Source organism: Lissotriton vulgaris, chromosome 11 (genome assembly GCF_964263255.1).
Source record: "Lissotriton vulgaris chromosome 11, aLisVul1.2, whole genome shotgun sequence".
In the NCBI taxonomy this organism is placed as follows: Eukaryota; Metazoa; Chordata; class Amphibia; order Caudata; family Salamandridae; genus Lissotriton; species Lissotriton vulgaris.
Genome location: NC_141699.1, coordinates 258,653,591 through 258,667,340, shown reverse-complemented (window position 1 = coordinate 258,667,340; position 13,750 = coordinate 258,653,591). Strand labels below are relative to the sequence as shown.

General features: G+C 45.5%; 1 protein-coding gene across 2 annotated transcripts in view; it reads left to right on the top strand.

The window, feature by feature from the left end:
• LOC147679617 (telomerase protein component 1-like) overlaps positions 1 to 13,750 on the top strand; it is a 110,365-nt gene that overhangs the window by 1,603 nt on the left and 95,012 nt on the right. For both annotated transcript variants that reach the window (XM_086943187.1, XM_086943188.1), the window contains exon 3: positions 13,223 to 13,407. In XM_086943187.1, coding sequence (XP_086799313.1) covers positions 13,223 to 13,407 — 185 coding nt within the window. The remainder of the gene's footprint in view (positions 1 to 13,222; positions 13,408 to 13,750) is intronic.

The following is a 13,750-nucleotide window of genomic DNA, read 5'->3' as shown; positions in this document are numbered from 1 at the left end:
TTGAAGCTCTAAGAGCCAGAGTTACTAACTTTATGAGAGAGTAGCTGCGTTGTGTGAAAATGAGAGAGCAGAAATGCACCATATCTATCAAGATATGGTGCACTTCTGATCTCTCATTGCACTGATACACTTCAGGCAGCCTAGCTCCAAAGCAGGCACCCCTGCACCACTGTGTAGGGTGTCTGAGTTACAAGGAAATACCTTGTGTGGCTTTGTAAATATCTATCAGTATTTTGCTTCATGGATCTGCCACAAAAGTTAGTAACTCTGGCTCTTAGAGCTTCCATAACACTTCAGTTGATGGCCAACAGACTGCTATGCCTCACTGAGTGATATTCAGTAGACCTCTGTACTCTCTACCATTCCTATGTGACTCTTAGAGTATATCCAGTCATATCCCTTCCTTATGTATATAGAGATAACTCTAATCACTAGTATATGCAGTAGACCTTTGTACTCTCTACCATTCCTATGTGACTCTTAGAGTATATCCATTTGTATCCCTTCCTTATGTATATAGAGATAACTCTAATCACTAGAATATGCAGTAGACCGCTGTGCTCTCTACAATTCCTATATGACCCTTAGAGTATATCCAGTCATATCCCTTCCTTATGTATATAGAGATAACTCTAATCACTAGTATATGCAGTAGACCTTTGTACTCTACTATTCCAATGTGACTCTTAAAGTATATCCATTCGTATCCCTGCCTTATGTATATAGAGATAACTCTAATCACTAGTTTATGCAGTAGACCTTTGTACTCTCTACCATTCCTATGTGACTCTTAGAGTATATCCATTCATATCCCTTCCTTATGTATATAGTTATAACTCTAATCACTAGTATATGCAGTGGACCTTTGTACTCTCTACCATTCCTATGTGACTCTTAAAGTATCTCTTCCTTGAGTGACTTTACTATTTGTACATTTGTAATTTTTCTTTCTGTTTGTATCTCTTCCTTGTGTGACTTTACATCTTATACATTTGCAATTTTTTTCTGTTTGTATCTTCTATGTAACACATGTAATCCTAAGTCCTTATGTTTTGCAACTGGTTCTTATGTAAAGCGCGCTGACACCTTCGGGTAAAGTTTGCGCTATATAAAATCTCATTAAATTAAAAAAAAAGAAAAAATTGCCTGAGCCCCTCCGTTGTCTACGGCTGCGACTCCCGCATTACAGGTGTGGGTGGGTGGGTCAACGGCGAAGGCACATGTTCTGGGGGGATGGGGCCACGCCCATAAATCCTGGTGCACACCCAGGTAGACCCCGCCTATTGGGCACTTTAAAACGCGCCGCCCAATCCGTACCCAGTGATTTCCCTTGCTTGGCTGTTTCTTGTTGATGGGCTTCTCCTTCGCACCCCCCCCCCCCCCGCCACAGGGGTTTGTCGCGGCCCCTCAACGGTCCGGCTTCGCCTCTCCGACCGCTGTGCTAAATGGTTCCCAGTTCATAGACAACAGAAGTCGGCATACATGTCTAGGAGAATCCCAACAGACCCGATCCAGGCGGGAGACTTCCGATTTTCAAGCCAAAAATGGCTTTCTTTAAGCGGTCTCCTGCCTGAAATTGCATTTTTCATAATAAAAGTCAATGGGGAATTTTCATTCTCTCGATTTTTTATTTTAAATCTTCCACGTCCCTGTTGCAAAATGTTGGCATGTATGTTGCCGATTTATGTTTTTTTTTAAAAACAGTCCTGGCAGCAGCTCTGTGAGTGAGCATGTTCAGGATGTGTCCGTGTAGAGCAGTGAGACTGGACATCTGTTGAGTGTTTTCCCCTGCCTAAGCTTCAGCCAGCTGCCTGAACCCACAATCGCCAGGTTTGGGCCAATTTCCAGCTGGGTTCTGGCCATACAAATGGCTGCTGCAGCTAAGTGTGTGGGGGTCAAAGGCAGACTCTGGGTTCTCTTGGGATGAAACCTAGATGTCATAAAAATACCGTAGCTATGTATATCATACCTCCCCTACCAATGTACCTCCCTTCCACGTTCACCTATCACCCTGGATCTAAACGCAGGGATGATGGGACTGAAACACACTGCCTGCAAACAACTCATGTCCAGAGAGCAGGTCGTGCATTTGTTCTCGACTGTAGACTGAGTCGAGTATAAAGTGAGTGTGGAGAAGATCAGGTGCCAGAGTGGCAGCCATTGGGATCTGCATGCTCCACAATCTATGAGAATCAAGCAGCAGAGGAGAAAGTACAAACAACATCAATCCGGGGTCATCTTTGCGTGAGACTGATGTGGAGTACATAACTTTATTTTAAGGCATGGCACAGGGCACGAGAATGTTACTCAGATATCTGACCTTGGGCCTTCGGTAGGTGGCACTGACCAGATCAGCCTCAGTTTTTACATAGTGAAACGTTTCACAATGTAAAACAAGCATTGGCAAATACAATAAGTTTTGCCTGTGCCAAAGCTATTGGCTTTGTCAATGTATTTTAGCCATGTTGTACACCAGTGTGGCCGCTGTTCAGCAAGGCTAATAGTTAGTGTTTTTGGGGAAAGTGTCATGGAGTATCATAGAGTTGAGTGGTGTAGAGTGAACAGGAGTAGTGAGGCATAGAGTGGAGTGGTGTGGCGAAGAATGGAGTAGATTGGTGTAGATTTGAGGAGAGTGTGATAAGGCCTGAGTCACAAAGTTAAACTTACACTCTTGTGTCAATTTGAGAATTCTTGCAATTCACAAAGGAATTTTATGAGCAGTACCTTTACAACTGCAGAGTCTCCGCACCTGTGGTGGAGACTCTGCACATAAAAAGATATACAGTTATAAAGATACTGTTGGTAAAAGTGCTTTGTGAATTGCAAAAAGTCATAAACTTACTAAAATGTGTAAGTTTACTTTTGTGAATCAGGACCATAGAGTGGTGTGGAGTGGCATAGAGTGGATTAGACTGTCAGACTGGAATGGAGTAGAGTGGCATAGAGTGGAGTGTTGAATAGTGTTGTAAACTGATGTAGAGTGTTGTATAGTGTTGTGGAGTAAAATGGAGTGACACAAAGTGAAGTACAGTGGAGTGGTGTAGATTGTTGTGGAGTGGTGTAGAGTGAAGTGCCATATAGTGGAGTAGTGACATGGAGTGGTGTAAAGAGGAGTGGCTTGGAGTAGAGTGGCATGGAGTGAGTGGAATAATCTGTGTCGTAAAGTGGCATGGAGTGAAGTGAATGAATGAATGAAATGAATGAAACGGTTCTTATATTGCGCAAACTTAGCCCAATGGGCGTCAAGGCGCCTAAATCAAATGTAGAAGCTAAGACCCCCCCCCTCTGCAGCATTCTCTCATTGGTAGGCCCTCTTAAAGAAGCAAGTTTTAAGAGCCTTTTTAAATGACTCTATTGAAGGAAGAGTTTTTATTTCAATTGGGATGGAATTCCAAAGCTGAGGGGCAACCACGGAGAAAGCTCTGGCTCCCCATCTAGCAAGTTTGAAACGGGGCACAACAAGTTGGCAGAGTCCCGCAGAGCGAAGGCCTCTTGTAGGGACATAACGCGTGAGAAGAGTAGAAGAGAAGTAAAGTGGCATAGAGTGGAGTGGATTGTTGTGCAGTGGAGTGGCACGTCATGGAGTGTGGCGTGTCATAGAGCGGCATGCCATAGAGTGGGGTGTTGTAGTGAGGCTTGTCGTAGATTGACATGTCGTAGAGTGGCCTGGTGTCGTAGAGTGGAGTAAAGTGTTGTGGAGTGGCATGGAGTGGAATAGCTTAGAGTGGTGTATTGTGTCATAAAGTCGAGTGGCGTAGAGTGGAAGGACATAGAGGGGAGTAGAGTAGACTGGAGTGGTGTAGAGTGAAGTGTGCATGGTGTAGTAGCACACTGCCATTACAAATAACACATTTTCAGTTGAAATTACTATTACATTTGTACGGACATACAGTTTTATAGTTTACTTTTTTACTAATAAAACTATACAGCACACAAACGATAATGCGTGGATATCGGCATCACCTATTTGATTTGTTATGATCGTATTAAAATATTTGTTTCCCCCACACATCAAATTGCAAAAAATGCTTCATTTGTGCTTTCCTAATTCCAGGGGCGGCTGCCTCATTGCTTTCTTGCAGTACGAGAAGCAGCAACATAAAATTGTAATAACTTTTAGTTATTACAAATTTATGTTTGCGTTGCGGTCGGGCATGCGGGGCTGCTCTGCTCTCTGAGCCGGGCATGGGAGGACTGTTGAGCCCACTCCTGAGTGCGCAAAGACTGTTTGGTCGGCCCTCTCGGGCTGCCCAAACAAGTCATGCGCACTATGCCCTTCTCTACATGCCCACCCCGTAAGCCCCTGGCTGGGCGCCATCCCGACCAAATACAACACTGCATACATCGTTGTGATTTGCTTAGGGGAGGGAGCCTGGCTGCCTGCTTCCTGTTCCTGTTGGAGGCAGGGGAGCAGGAGCCTAGAAGATGTAGCCCCAGCCTCAAGGTAAGTTTAATGTTTCCTTTGTTTAAATTAACCCCAGCGTAATCCCCCACCCTCCCAGCTTAACCCCATCTCGATTTCCCACCCACGAGTCATGCCGGCTGCGACTGTCTAATTCTGATATATATATATTCTGAAATATTTATACAATTCATTACTGGTATTTACATTTTGTGTGCTAGAAAAAAATAACATCCTACAGTCTTTCTCACTGCCGGGTACCAGGCAAGATTGTCACATAAATCCTCTGAATTTGCAATCAGAGAAAGAAAAGTAAACACCAACCTTCCTCAGAAGACAAAGCCTAACATTTGAAATCTGTCTTTAAAAACACAGTAAATGTGGCAAGCAAAAATAAAAATGTATAGGCCTGTTATTTGCTCATTCACTTCTGAACACCAGCATGGTTATTTTGGGGGTGCTTCAGAACCCCCAATCTCCTATTTCCAGCGCCTGTGTCATGGGCGTGAAATTAAAGAGGAGGAATGTCTACATTATGCTATTAGTAAAGAGCTTTGACCAGAATAAACAAGTTCATAGACAGAACATAGTTCCTCATAGGCATGACATATTGATGTACAGGCACAGATAAGCAAAATCAGCCAAGCAGCAAGATAGGAGGCAGGAAACCTATTCAAAGAAATAAAGCACGCTTACTGCTTCTTGAACTAGCATATATAGTACTCTCTTGGAGTGCTTGAAAAAGAATAAAAGACCAAGCTCTGGTGGAAGAATACAAGGAGCCAGTCAGAAGGGTGGTAAACAAGCTATGTTCCACAGGAGGGACAAAGACATGCTAGACATGCTAGACACCCTAAAACAAATCAAGGCAGCCAATAGAAGGTAAGCACATTTGAGTTTCAAAACACAAAGCAAACGGTAAGCAACGGGCGGAATACATTCCTAGGGAAGCTTTTGGCATGTCCCCAATATGTATTTGCAGCCAGACAGCTGCGCTGTTAGGTAGGCTTCAACCTAAAAATCCTCTTTCCAGCCTTCCTCATTAGCAGGGCTTCTACTTAGGCCCACACATTCTCCATATACACCATATTGGCTATGTCCATATGTGACAAATTAATTTACTTACACAGGAGTAACAAAATCTCTAACAACCTGCTCAGCACCACGAGAGGTTTCAGTGCCTCTGGTTTGTTCAGGACTTGCATTTGGTTTTACTTGTTTTAAATAATAAAGTTTCTAAAGAAGGATTTTTAGTGTTGGCTTTAAAAGTTTTTTTCCGTTCATGTCAAATGATTTAAAAGTATAATTACAAGGGATTCTGGGGTTGGAACAACTCCCAGAAGCGCAGACTGTGATTAGTGTTTAGCTTGAGAGGAATGCAAGATTGTATCAGGGCAATTTTGAAAAAATAAAATAAGTTGCTGTGCTCTCACAGTGACCACAAGGGGGCAGGCACGTGCAGTAATTGCTTACAAACATTTTACAGCATGCCCGACTGACTGAAAGAAGGGAGGGGCGTGTTTCTTTTCCGAAAGCACAGCAAATGTTTCCTGAAATGGGGGTTCGTTGCAGCACAATTAAATCATTGCCTTTTAAACCTGTCTGTTATCGATCCTCTCCTATACCAATGATTAGTATATTTTTTGCTACTACCATTTCTCACCACAGAAGAGAGATTGAGAAACACGAAAATATTTACCTGTAGTTCGTAGTGTTATTAAAATACAAGCTAACTACCTCTAAAACTGATTAACACATTATATCTATTAAATGCTGCTAAAGATAAATAGGGCAAATTGTAAACATCATAAGCACATAATGTAGGATTTTCAGGCGTCCATCTAGCGGCCTCAGTCAGTCTGCCCGTATGTGCATTGCTCATCACATTCAGTCTAGCTTTTTGTACACTGATTGTTAGTTGATCAGTGTACACATACACATGTATCTGTGCTTCTGTGTGTGCATGGATATCTGCATGTGTGTCAGTGTGGGTTGCTCTCTCCACACGCATGTCAGTATGCATGGGTTAAATCACTCCCATAGTCACACAGACTCACCAATCTGGAAATGGTCCTGACATCCACTCAAACCACTCACACGCCAACTATTTTGTTCATGCAGTGCGAATAGAAAACTAAACCCAAACTAAGAAGGGATTGCTTTGATAAGTCTCTAGGTGTTTGTAAATCAGGAGAGTCGCAAAATACAGTCTTGATAAAGATGGTGCAATAATCCTTTTCCATCAAAATGCGTCAAAGCTTTCTTACACAATCCGTGGACTTGCTGTAACCACAGATTATTAATCAATTAGAATATCGGGTTCTAGTCGACGTTTATTGTTTCACCACGGTTGTGGATGTTATGACAAAGTCTGTTGTCTTCTTTTATGTGTACTCTCTTTGTATAGTTTGTGTTTTACTTTTTCTCACCATACATGATTGATTTTAGATTGTTTTTATTCAATTAATTTTGTCTTTGTTTTTTAATACGCATTTCTAAATAAAATGATACATTGTCTTTTTAAACAAACTTGTGTTTTTCTAGTTTGGGTTTAGCTTTCTATTCGCACTGCATGGACAAAATAGGTGGCGTGTGAGTGGTTTGAGTGGATGTCAGGACCGTTTCAAGATTGGTGAGTCTGTGTGACTATTGGAGTGATTTAACCAAGTCTTGTTGGTTATATTTTCAGTGTTTAGTCCAAAGGACATTTTCTTGTTGACATTACTGAGCTACGAGTATACACAAATACATTATTTTAAATAACAGTGCATAAAAACAAAAATAATTCAAAACTTTTAACAATCATACACTTGTGAATTGCAAGCACTGTATGCAGTACCCCAGAGCAGGGTTATCGAAGCAGTGGTATGTCACAAATTCGTATACATTCCGTACAAATATATGTAACGTGAATACTTCGGAATGAATTGCATAGGAAGAGATGTGAATACCATAAGTAGTAAACTACAAGTATGTGTAAAGTAAACAGTTTTAAGTTTATAACTGGAGACCATGTCAAACTGGCCCTTTGTTCGCAACTTTTGCATTAGTTTCCCACCCTTGCTTGATAGTAAGCATAAATACTTTACCAATGGTTGAAAGTCTTCTAGCCCCTCGAAGCCTTCTAGGTGTTCTGGGAGCATATGGTTCAATTGATGTGTTAGTTCATGCTTATCAGAACTCACAGATAATGTGTTCGTCTAGCGTTTGAGTAAAAGTAATGTCGACCAAGCCATGTCTGCATTGAAGTCTACCTCTCATTGGAGAACCTTTAGCACAAAGAAAATATCTAGGGGGATCTTACTCTGATTGTATAGGCAATGTACAATATTTCCTGTTTGTCATCTGGTGGATTTACTGGTGGCGGAGGAAACAGAAAATGAAATTGTTGGTGGAACAGTAGGGATTGCTGAGGGTTTGCTGAAAAGTTTGTGCAGTTCGACTTCACCCCATTAAGTGTTAGTCGAATGACAAAGCACTTGTTACCCATTCAATAGATGACTAATTTTTAAAAAAAGTACTATTTTCTTTCTCTTTCTGGTGACGAGTTGTGCTCTCACTGCAAAGTTGGGGTAATTTCAGAGCATCCAACCTAGGGACATTCCCCTATGGCCCATGCTTGTTTTTTTATCGCCCATTGTCAAATGGCCTCCGAGATGGTTGAGCCCAGTGCCTTGGCCAGAACGTATGTACTGTCCTTACAGCGGGAATTCCTTATACAGTTAATTGCTTTAGATAAAAAGCCATACTAGATAAACGCATTCAAATAAAACACGAGAAAACATAAAAACATACCTAACTAGTGACATTATGTTAAAACAGTTATTACTTGTTTAGTTTATAAACATTCCTGGGCCTTATTCAGACCTTAAGGATTAATACAAAAGAGTGACAATACTCTTCTCTTTTCTAAATCCCCAGTTGGGCTCCAGAACTTCCTTGATAGCTTCCAGATCTTTTGCGCATCGAGGGGGCTTGTGATAAACACCAGCAAGACTAAATATCTGGTTTTGAACCCGCCAAGAAAGCTGGGTAAGCCCCCTGTCTTAAATCTTGAGCCTCTCAAGAGGGTCATGGAATTCGACTATCTTGGCATTGTAAATTGTAAATTGATACTTGCATTCGACTTTCGGATTCCATGAAGTGGAACCCTCACGTGCAGAAGATGCTATTGGGCCACAAGAGGGTTACGGGGGCCTTGTTAAAAGAACAGCGCCCTACGTCTATTAGACCTATTGGTCCAGTAATCGACATATACAGGGCCAGGGGGGTAAGCGCGGCCCTTTATGGAGCAGAACTCTGGGGCTCCAGCAACACGGAGCATCTGGCCAAATCTGAAAACAGATTCCTAAGGGAATTAATGGCACTCCCAGAGAGCACGCCCATGGTGCCTCTATTGCTGGATCTTGGGTGCCATGCCATTAGTGACCTGGCAAAACTTCGCCCACTTCTATTGTGGGCGCGGCTGTGGCGGGTCCCAGAGCTGGCCAAATATGCAGAAGGCTTGGCAGAGGTGATGTCTACTATGGGCTGGCAAAAAATCAAATGGCTCCAAGACGTTAAGTCCCTAATATTTGACCTAGGTCTTAGTGAATCATGGGAGAATAGATCAGCCCCACCAAAATCAGTAATAAAGAACCTTTTTTGGAATCGGGTTTCAAGAAAGCGCAATTGTGACCCAAAGATGGGAAGCGTTACTAATAGGTTCCTAATGATAAAGGACGTTATGTCTACCGAGCCATATTTAGATATCATATATAAACCCCTAGACGGGGCACTGTATTTTAAATTTAGGATCGGTACCCTACCCATAAGGGAATTTACTGCACGGTGGAAAACCCAATTCCAAACGTCATCTGCCTGCCCTTGTTGTACACTAGGAGTAGAGTCTATGGCGCATTTCTTGTTTGCTTGTCCGGCCTTCAGAGTTCCAAGGGGTTACTGGCTCAAACCGTTGTGCAAAGCACTGGGTACTAGAGACTATGTTGTAGCTCTACGTATCCTCTCATCGAACTCTAGTCTTTTGTGTGGCACTGGCCTGGCTAAATACTTAAGCTGGGCGTGGACGATTAGAGCGAAAAGGCTGAAAAAAAATGTTTAATCCTTATTTTAAAGCTTTTAATGTATAACTGTTCTCGGGATCTAATAATGTACCGCAATGTGTAAATTTGTCTTTTAGAGTAAATTGCGAAACCTTGTTGTAATTCAGTGGAGTTCAAGAGCCCTAAGCTGTGCTTTTACTGTGTTTTAATTGTAAAATTTTAATGTTGGTGCTTTTAAGATATTTTTTATATTGAAATAAAGCCTTATTTACTTACAAAAGAGTGACTCATGACTGCATTTTCCTTCTTAGTTGTCATGTTGACTAAATATATGTTACTACACGACTATATACAGATGGAAGATCAGTCGTGAAGCACAATGACAAGACATCCTTGAAACCTGTGACACTAAAGACCTTAAACCGGGGCCGAAACAACTTCCAAAGAAGTCTACTCATTTCTGTGCAAAGGAGCAAAAAATGCATCCCAGTTTAAGTTCCAATCATCTCACATATGCATAGCAGTTAAGGATATTTATCATCACCTCAACTTCCACCTGGAGAACAACAACGACCGCAACACCAGCTCCCTGCTCGACAACCTCGCCAATCTTGGACTCAAACAGCTGGTGTCCACCCCCACCCACCTCGCCGGACACACACTCGACGCAGTCTTCTCTTCCAGCACAGACATCGACTTCAGCCACGCCACAGAGCTTCAATGGACGGACCACAGCTGCGTCCATTTCACCTTCAATAGAACGACGACCCACCACCACCAGCAACAGGCCGCCCGCAGAAGCTGGAACAAGATCACAGCAGACCAGCTCGCCACCTCCCTGAGCCAGCACCCTCCTGCCAGCTCAGCGAACCCCAGCCAGGCGGCCGACAACCTCACGAAGTGGATCAGCATCTGCGCGGACGAGCTCGCCCCGCTGAGGACCCCGCCCAGCAGACCCGGCAGCAAGAAAGCCCCGTGGTTCACCGACGAACTCAAGAGCTCCAAGAAGAACTGCCGAGCCCTCGAGAAAGTCTGGAGAAGGGAACCTACACCGGACAACAGGACCACCTTCAAGCTGGCCACCCGGAAGCACCACCAGCTGATTCGCGCCGCCAAGAAAACTGCATTCAAGGACCGGCTGGACAACAACGCACACAACTGCAAGGAACTCTTCAACATCGTGAAAGAGCTATCCAACCCCAGCGCAGGAAACAACGACATCACCCCATCGCAAGACCTCTGCAACTCCCTCGCTTCATACTTCCACAACAAGATCGCAGACATACACAACAGCTTCAACAACCAACCAACGCACACCAAGACCGAACAACCACCCCCCACCACCACCCTCCACGCCTGGACCCCGATCAGCACCGAAGACACCATCCGCACGATGAACTCCATCCACTCCGGATCACCGACCGACCCCTGCCCTCACCACGTCTTCAACAAGGCTGACGCTGTCATCGCACCCCACCTGCGAGACATCATCAACACATCCTTCGACACCGCCACCTTCCCTGAGAGCTGGAAGCACGCCGAACTCAGCGCTCTACTCAAGAAACCCTCAGCGGACCCCACCGAACTCAAGAATTACCGCCCCATCTCGCTCCTCCCGTTTCCAGCCAAAGTCATCGAGAAGACCGTCAACAAGCAGATGGCCGCCTTCCTCGAGACGAATGGATCCCTCGACCCCTCACAGTCCGGCTTCCGAGCCAATCACAGCACCGAGACCGCCCTCATCGCCGCCACCGATGACATCCGAGCCCTGATGGACAACGGAGAAACAGCGGCCCTCATCCTCCTAGACCTCTCCGCGGCATTCGACACTGTCTGCCACCGCACCCTAGTACAGCGCCTCAGCAACGTCGGAATCCAGGACAAGGCGCTGGAATGGATCATCTCCTTCCTCGACGGAAGAACACAGAGAGTCCGCCTACCACCGTACAAGCCAGAGGCCTCCGAAGCCATCTGCGGCGTCCCTCAAGGATCCTCTCTGAGCCCCACCCTCTTCAACGTCTACATGAGCCCCCTCGCGGCCATCGCACGCCAACACAACCTCAGCATAATCTCCTACGCCGACGACACCCAGCTGATCCTCTCCCTGACCAACGACCCCGCCGCCGCCAGAGCCAACGTGCACGAAGGGATGAAAGAGGTAGCCGAGTGGATGACGACCAGCCGCTTGAAACTGAACTCGGACAAGACGGAGGTCCTCATCCTGGGCTCTTCACCCTCCGCCTGGGACGACTCCTGGTGGCCTCCCGCCCTGGGCACCGCACCCAAACCAACAGACCATGCACGCAACCTGGGCTTCATCCTGGACTCCTCCCTCTCCATGACCAGGCAAGTCAACAACGTCTCCTCGGCGTGCTTCAACATCCTACGCATGCTACGGAAGATCTTCTGGTGGATCCCCACCGAGACCAGGAAGACTGTCACCCAGGCCCTCGTCACTAGCCGACTGGACTACGGCAACGCCCTCTACGCCGGTACCCCCGCCAAGCTCCAGAAGAGACTCCAGCGGATCCAGAACGCCTCTGCCAGACTCATCCTCGACATCCCACGAACCAGCCACATCTCCGGACATCTGAGAGACCTCCACTGGCTCCCCGTCAACAAAAGAATCACCTTCCGCCTCCTCACCCACGCACACAAAGCCCTACACGACCAAGGCCCGAGCTACCTCAACAGCCGAATCAACTTCTACGCTCCCAAACGCAACCTCCGATCAGCCAACCACGCCCTCGCCGCCTTCCCCCGCATCCGAAGAGCGACTACAGGAGGAAGGTCCTTCTCCTACCTGGCCGCCAAGACCTGGAACTCCCTCCCGACCGACCTGCGCCTGACCCAAGACCACCTCTCCTTCAGGAAGAAGCAGAAGACCTGGCTGTTCGAGCAGTAGCGGCTCCCCCCCTCCCCCAGCGCCTTGAGACCCTACGGGTATGTAGTGCGCTCTATAAATGTCATTGATTGATTGATTGATCATAGTTCATACAGTGCACTAGCACCCCTCATGATAGTAACCTCGACCCTCGTTCCTATTGGATACAATCTTGAGATGTACCTTGGTCTCATACCAGATGTTTACTGCTCTGTTTCTGCTGTACCAGCGCACGCGCACACACAAACACACTCTCTCTCTCTATCCATCCATCCATCCATCCATCCATCCATCCATCTCTATGGAGTTTCCTCCTGACTGGGGTCTGTTGCATCTTGAAACCCATCCATGACAGAATCTCGATGGCTGCTCATTGATTTGTCTCTCATTGACCATTCATGTTCGCATGAACTGTGTTTAAATCTTCATGGTGCAGTTGTTTCACTTAATTTTATCTCCCACCTGAAGTGAAATACTGCTGGGACATTGCTAGCTGGGAAGTTAAAGCTAAGAGGGTCATTTATTGACTATAATAATGGAGTGAAGAAAGAGAAATCACAGTCTCTATGGAACTTTAATTCATTAACAGAGTTCTCGCCATTCATTCTGCCAAGGCAGCAGTATTCAAAGACTGACAGTCCCAAGCATAAATGTGACTGTAGGTCCGCAATGGGACTTAAACTTGTGGCAAATTCATCAGATTGTACAAGTCCAGCTCAATAATCTGTTTTGTAAACCAAGAACTTTGAAATCTTAACCTGGAAGTAGAAAAATCTTCTGTGTGAGTTTAAGATGGCAAATACAAGGGACGTACAGTAACCTGGAAGTCCTTGGTGTGTTTGTTACTTTTGGCAGATCAATGGTGGTCGGGTTTAACTGCTATCTTCTCTTTAGGTGTTTCCAGAGCTGAGGGAGTGGTGTGAGGCGCGGGGGCTGTCTCTCGTGGAATGTGACCTCCGCTGGGGCGTGCCCAAGGATTCCTCTTCCACCACCATCATAGCAACATGCCTGGAAGAACTAGACCGCTGTCAGCAGGACACACATGGAAACCCACTAATGCTGGTCATGGTTGGAAGCCGGTATGTGACCATAGGAATTGGAAGATGCAAAAGGCAGTAAGCTCTTTGTGTCTGCCCCCTCATCTTCTTTCTTAAGTAGTCTTTTAAGCTGTCTGTCTCTTCTCAAGGATGAGAGACAACAGACTACAAGACTCTCACTCCCTCTGAAATATATGAGGTCCACTTTTAGGGCTTAGACCCTGCCCTCCAGGCCACTCACTCTCATGATTAAATGATGGTGGCCTGCAAGGGTCAGGAGAGCCCAGAACGCAGACCCCCATTCTAGGGAGTTCGCTCTGAGGTCCAAGGGGCATCCTGCCATCCTGGTCGTTCAGGCCTTTCATTAGGCAGGATGTCAGGTTTT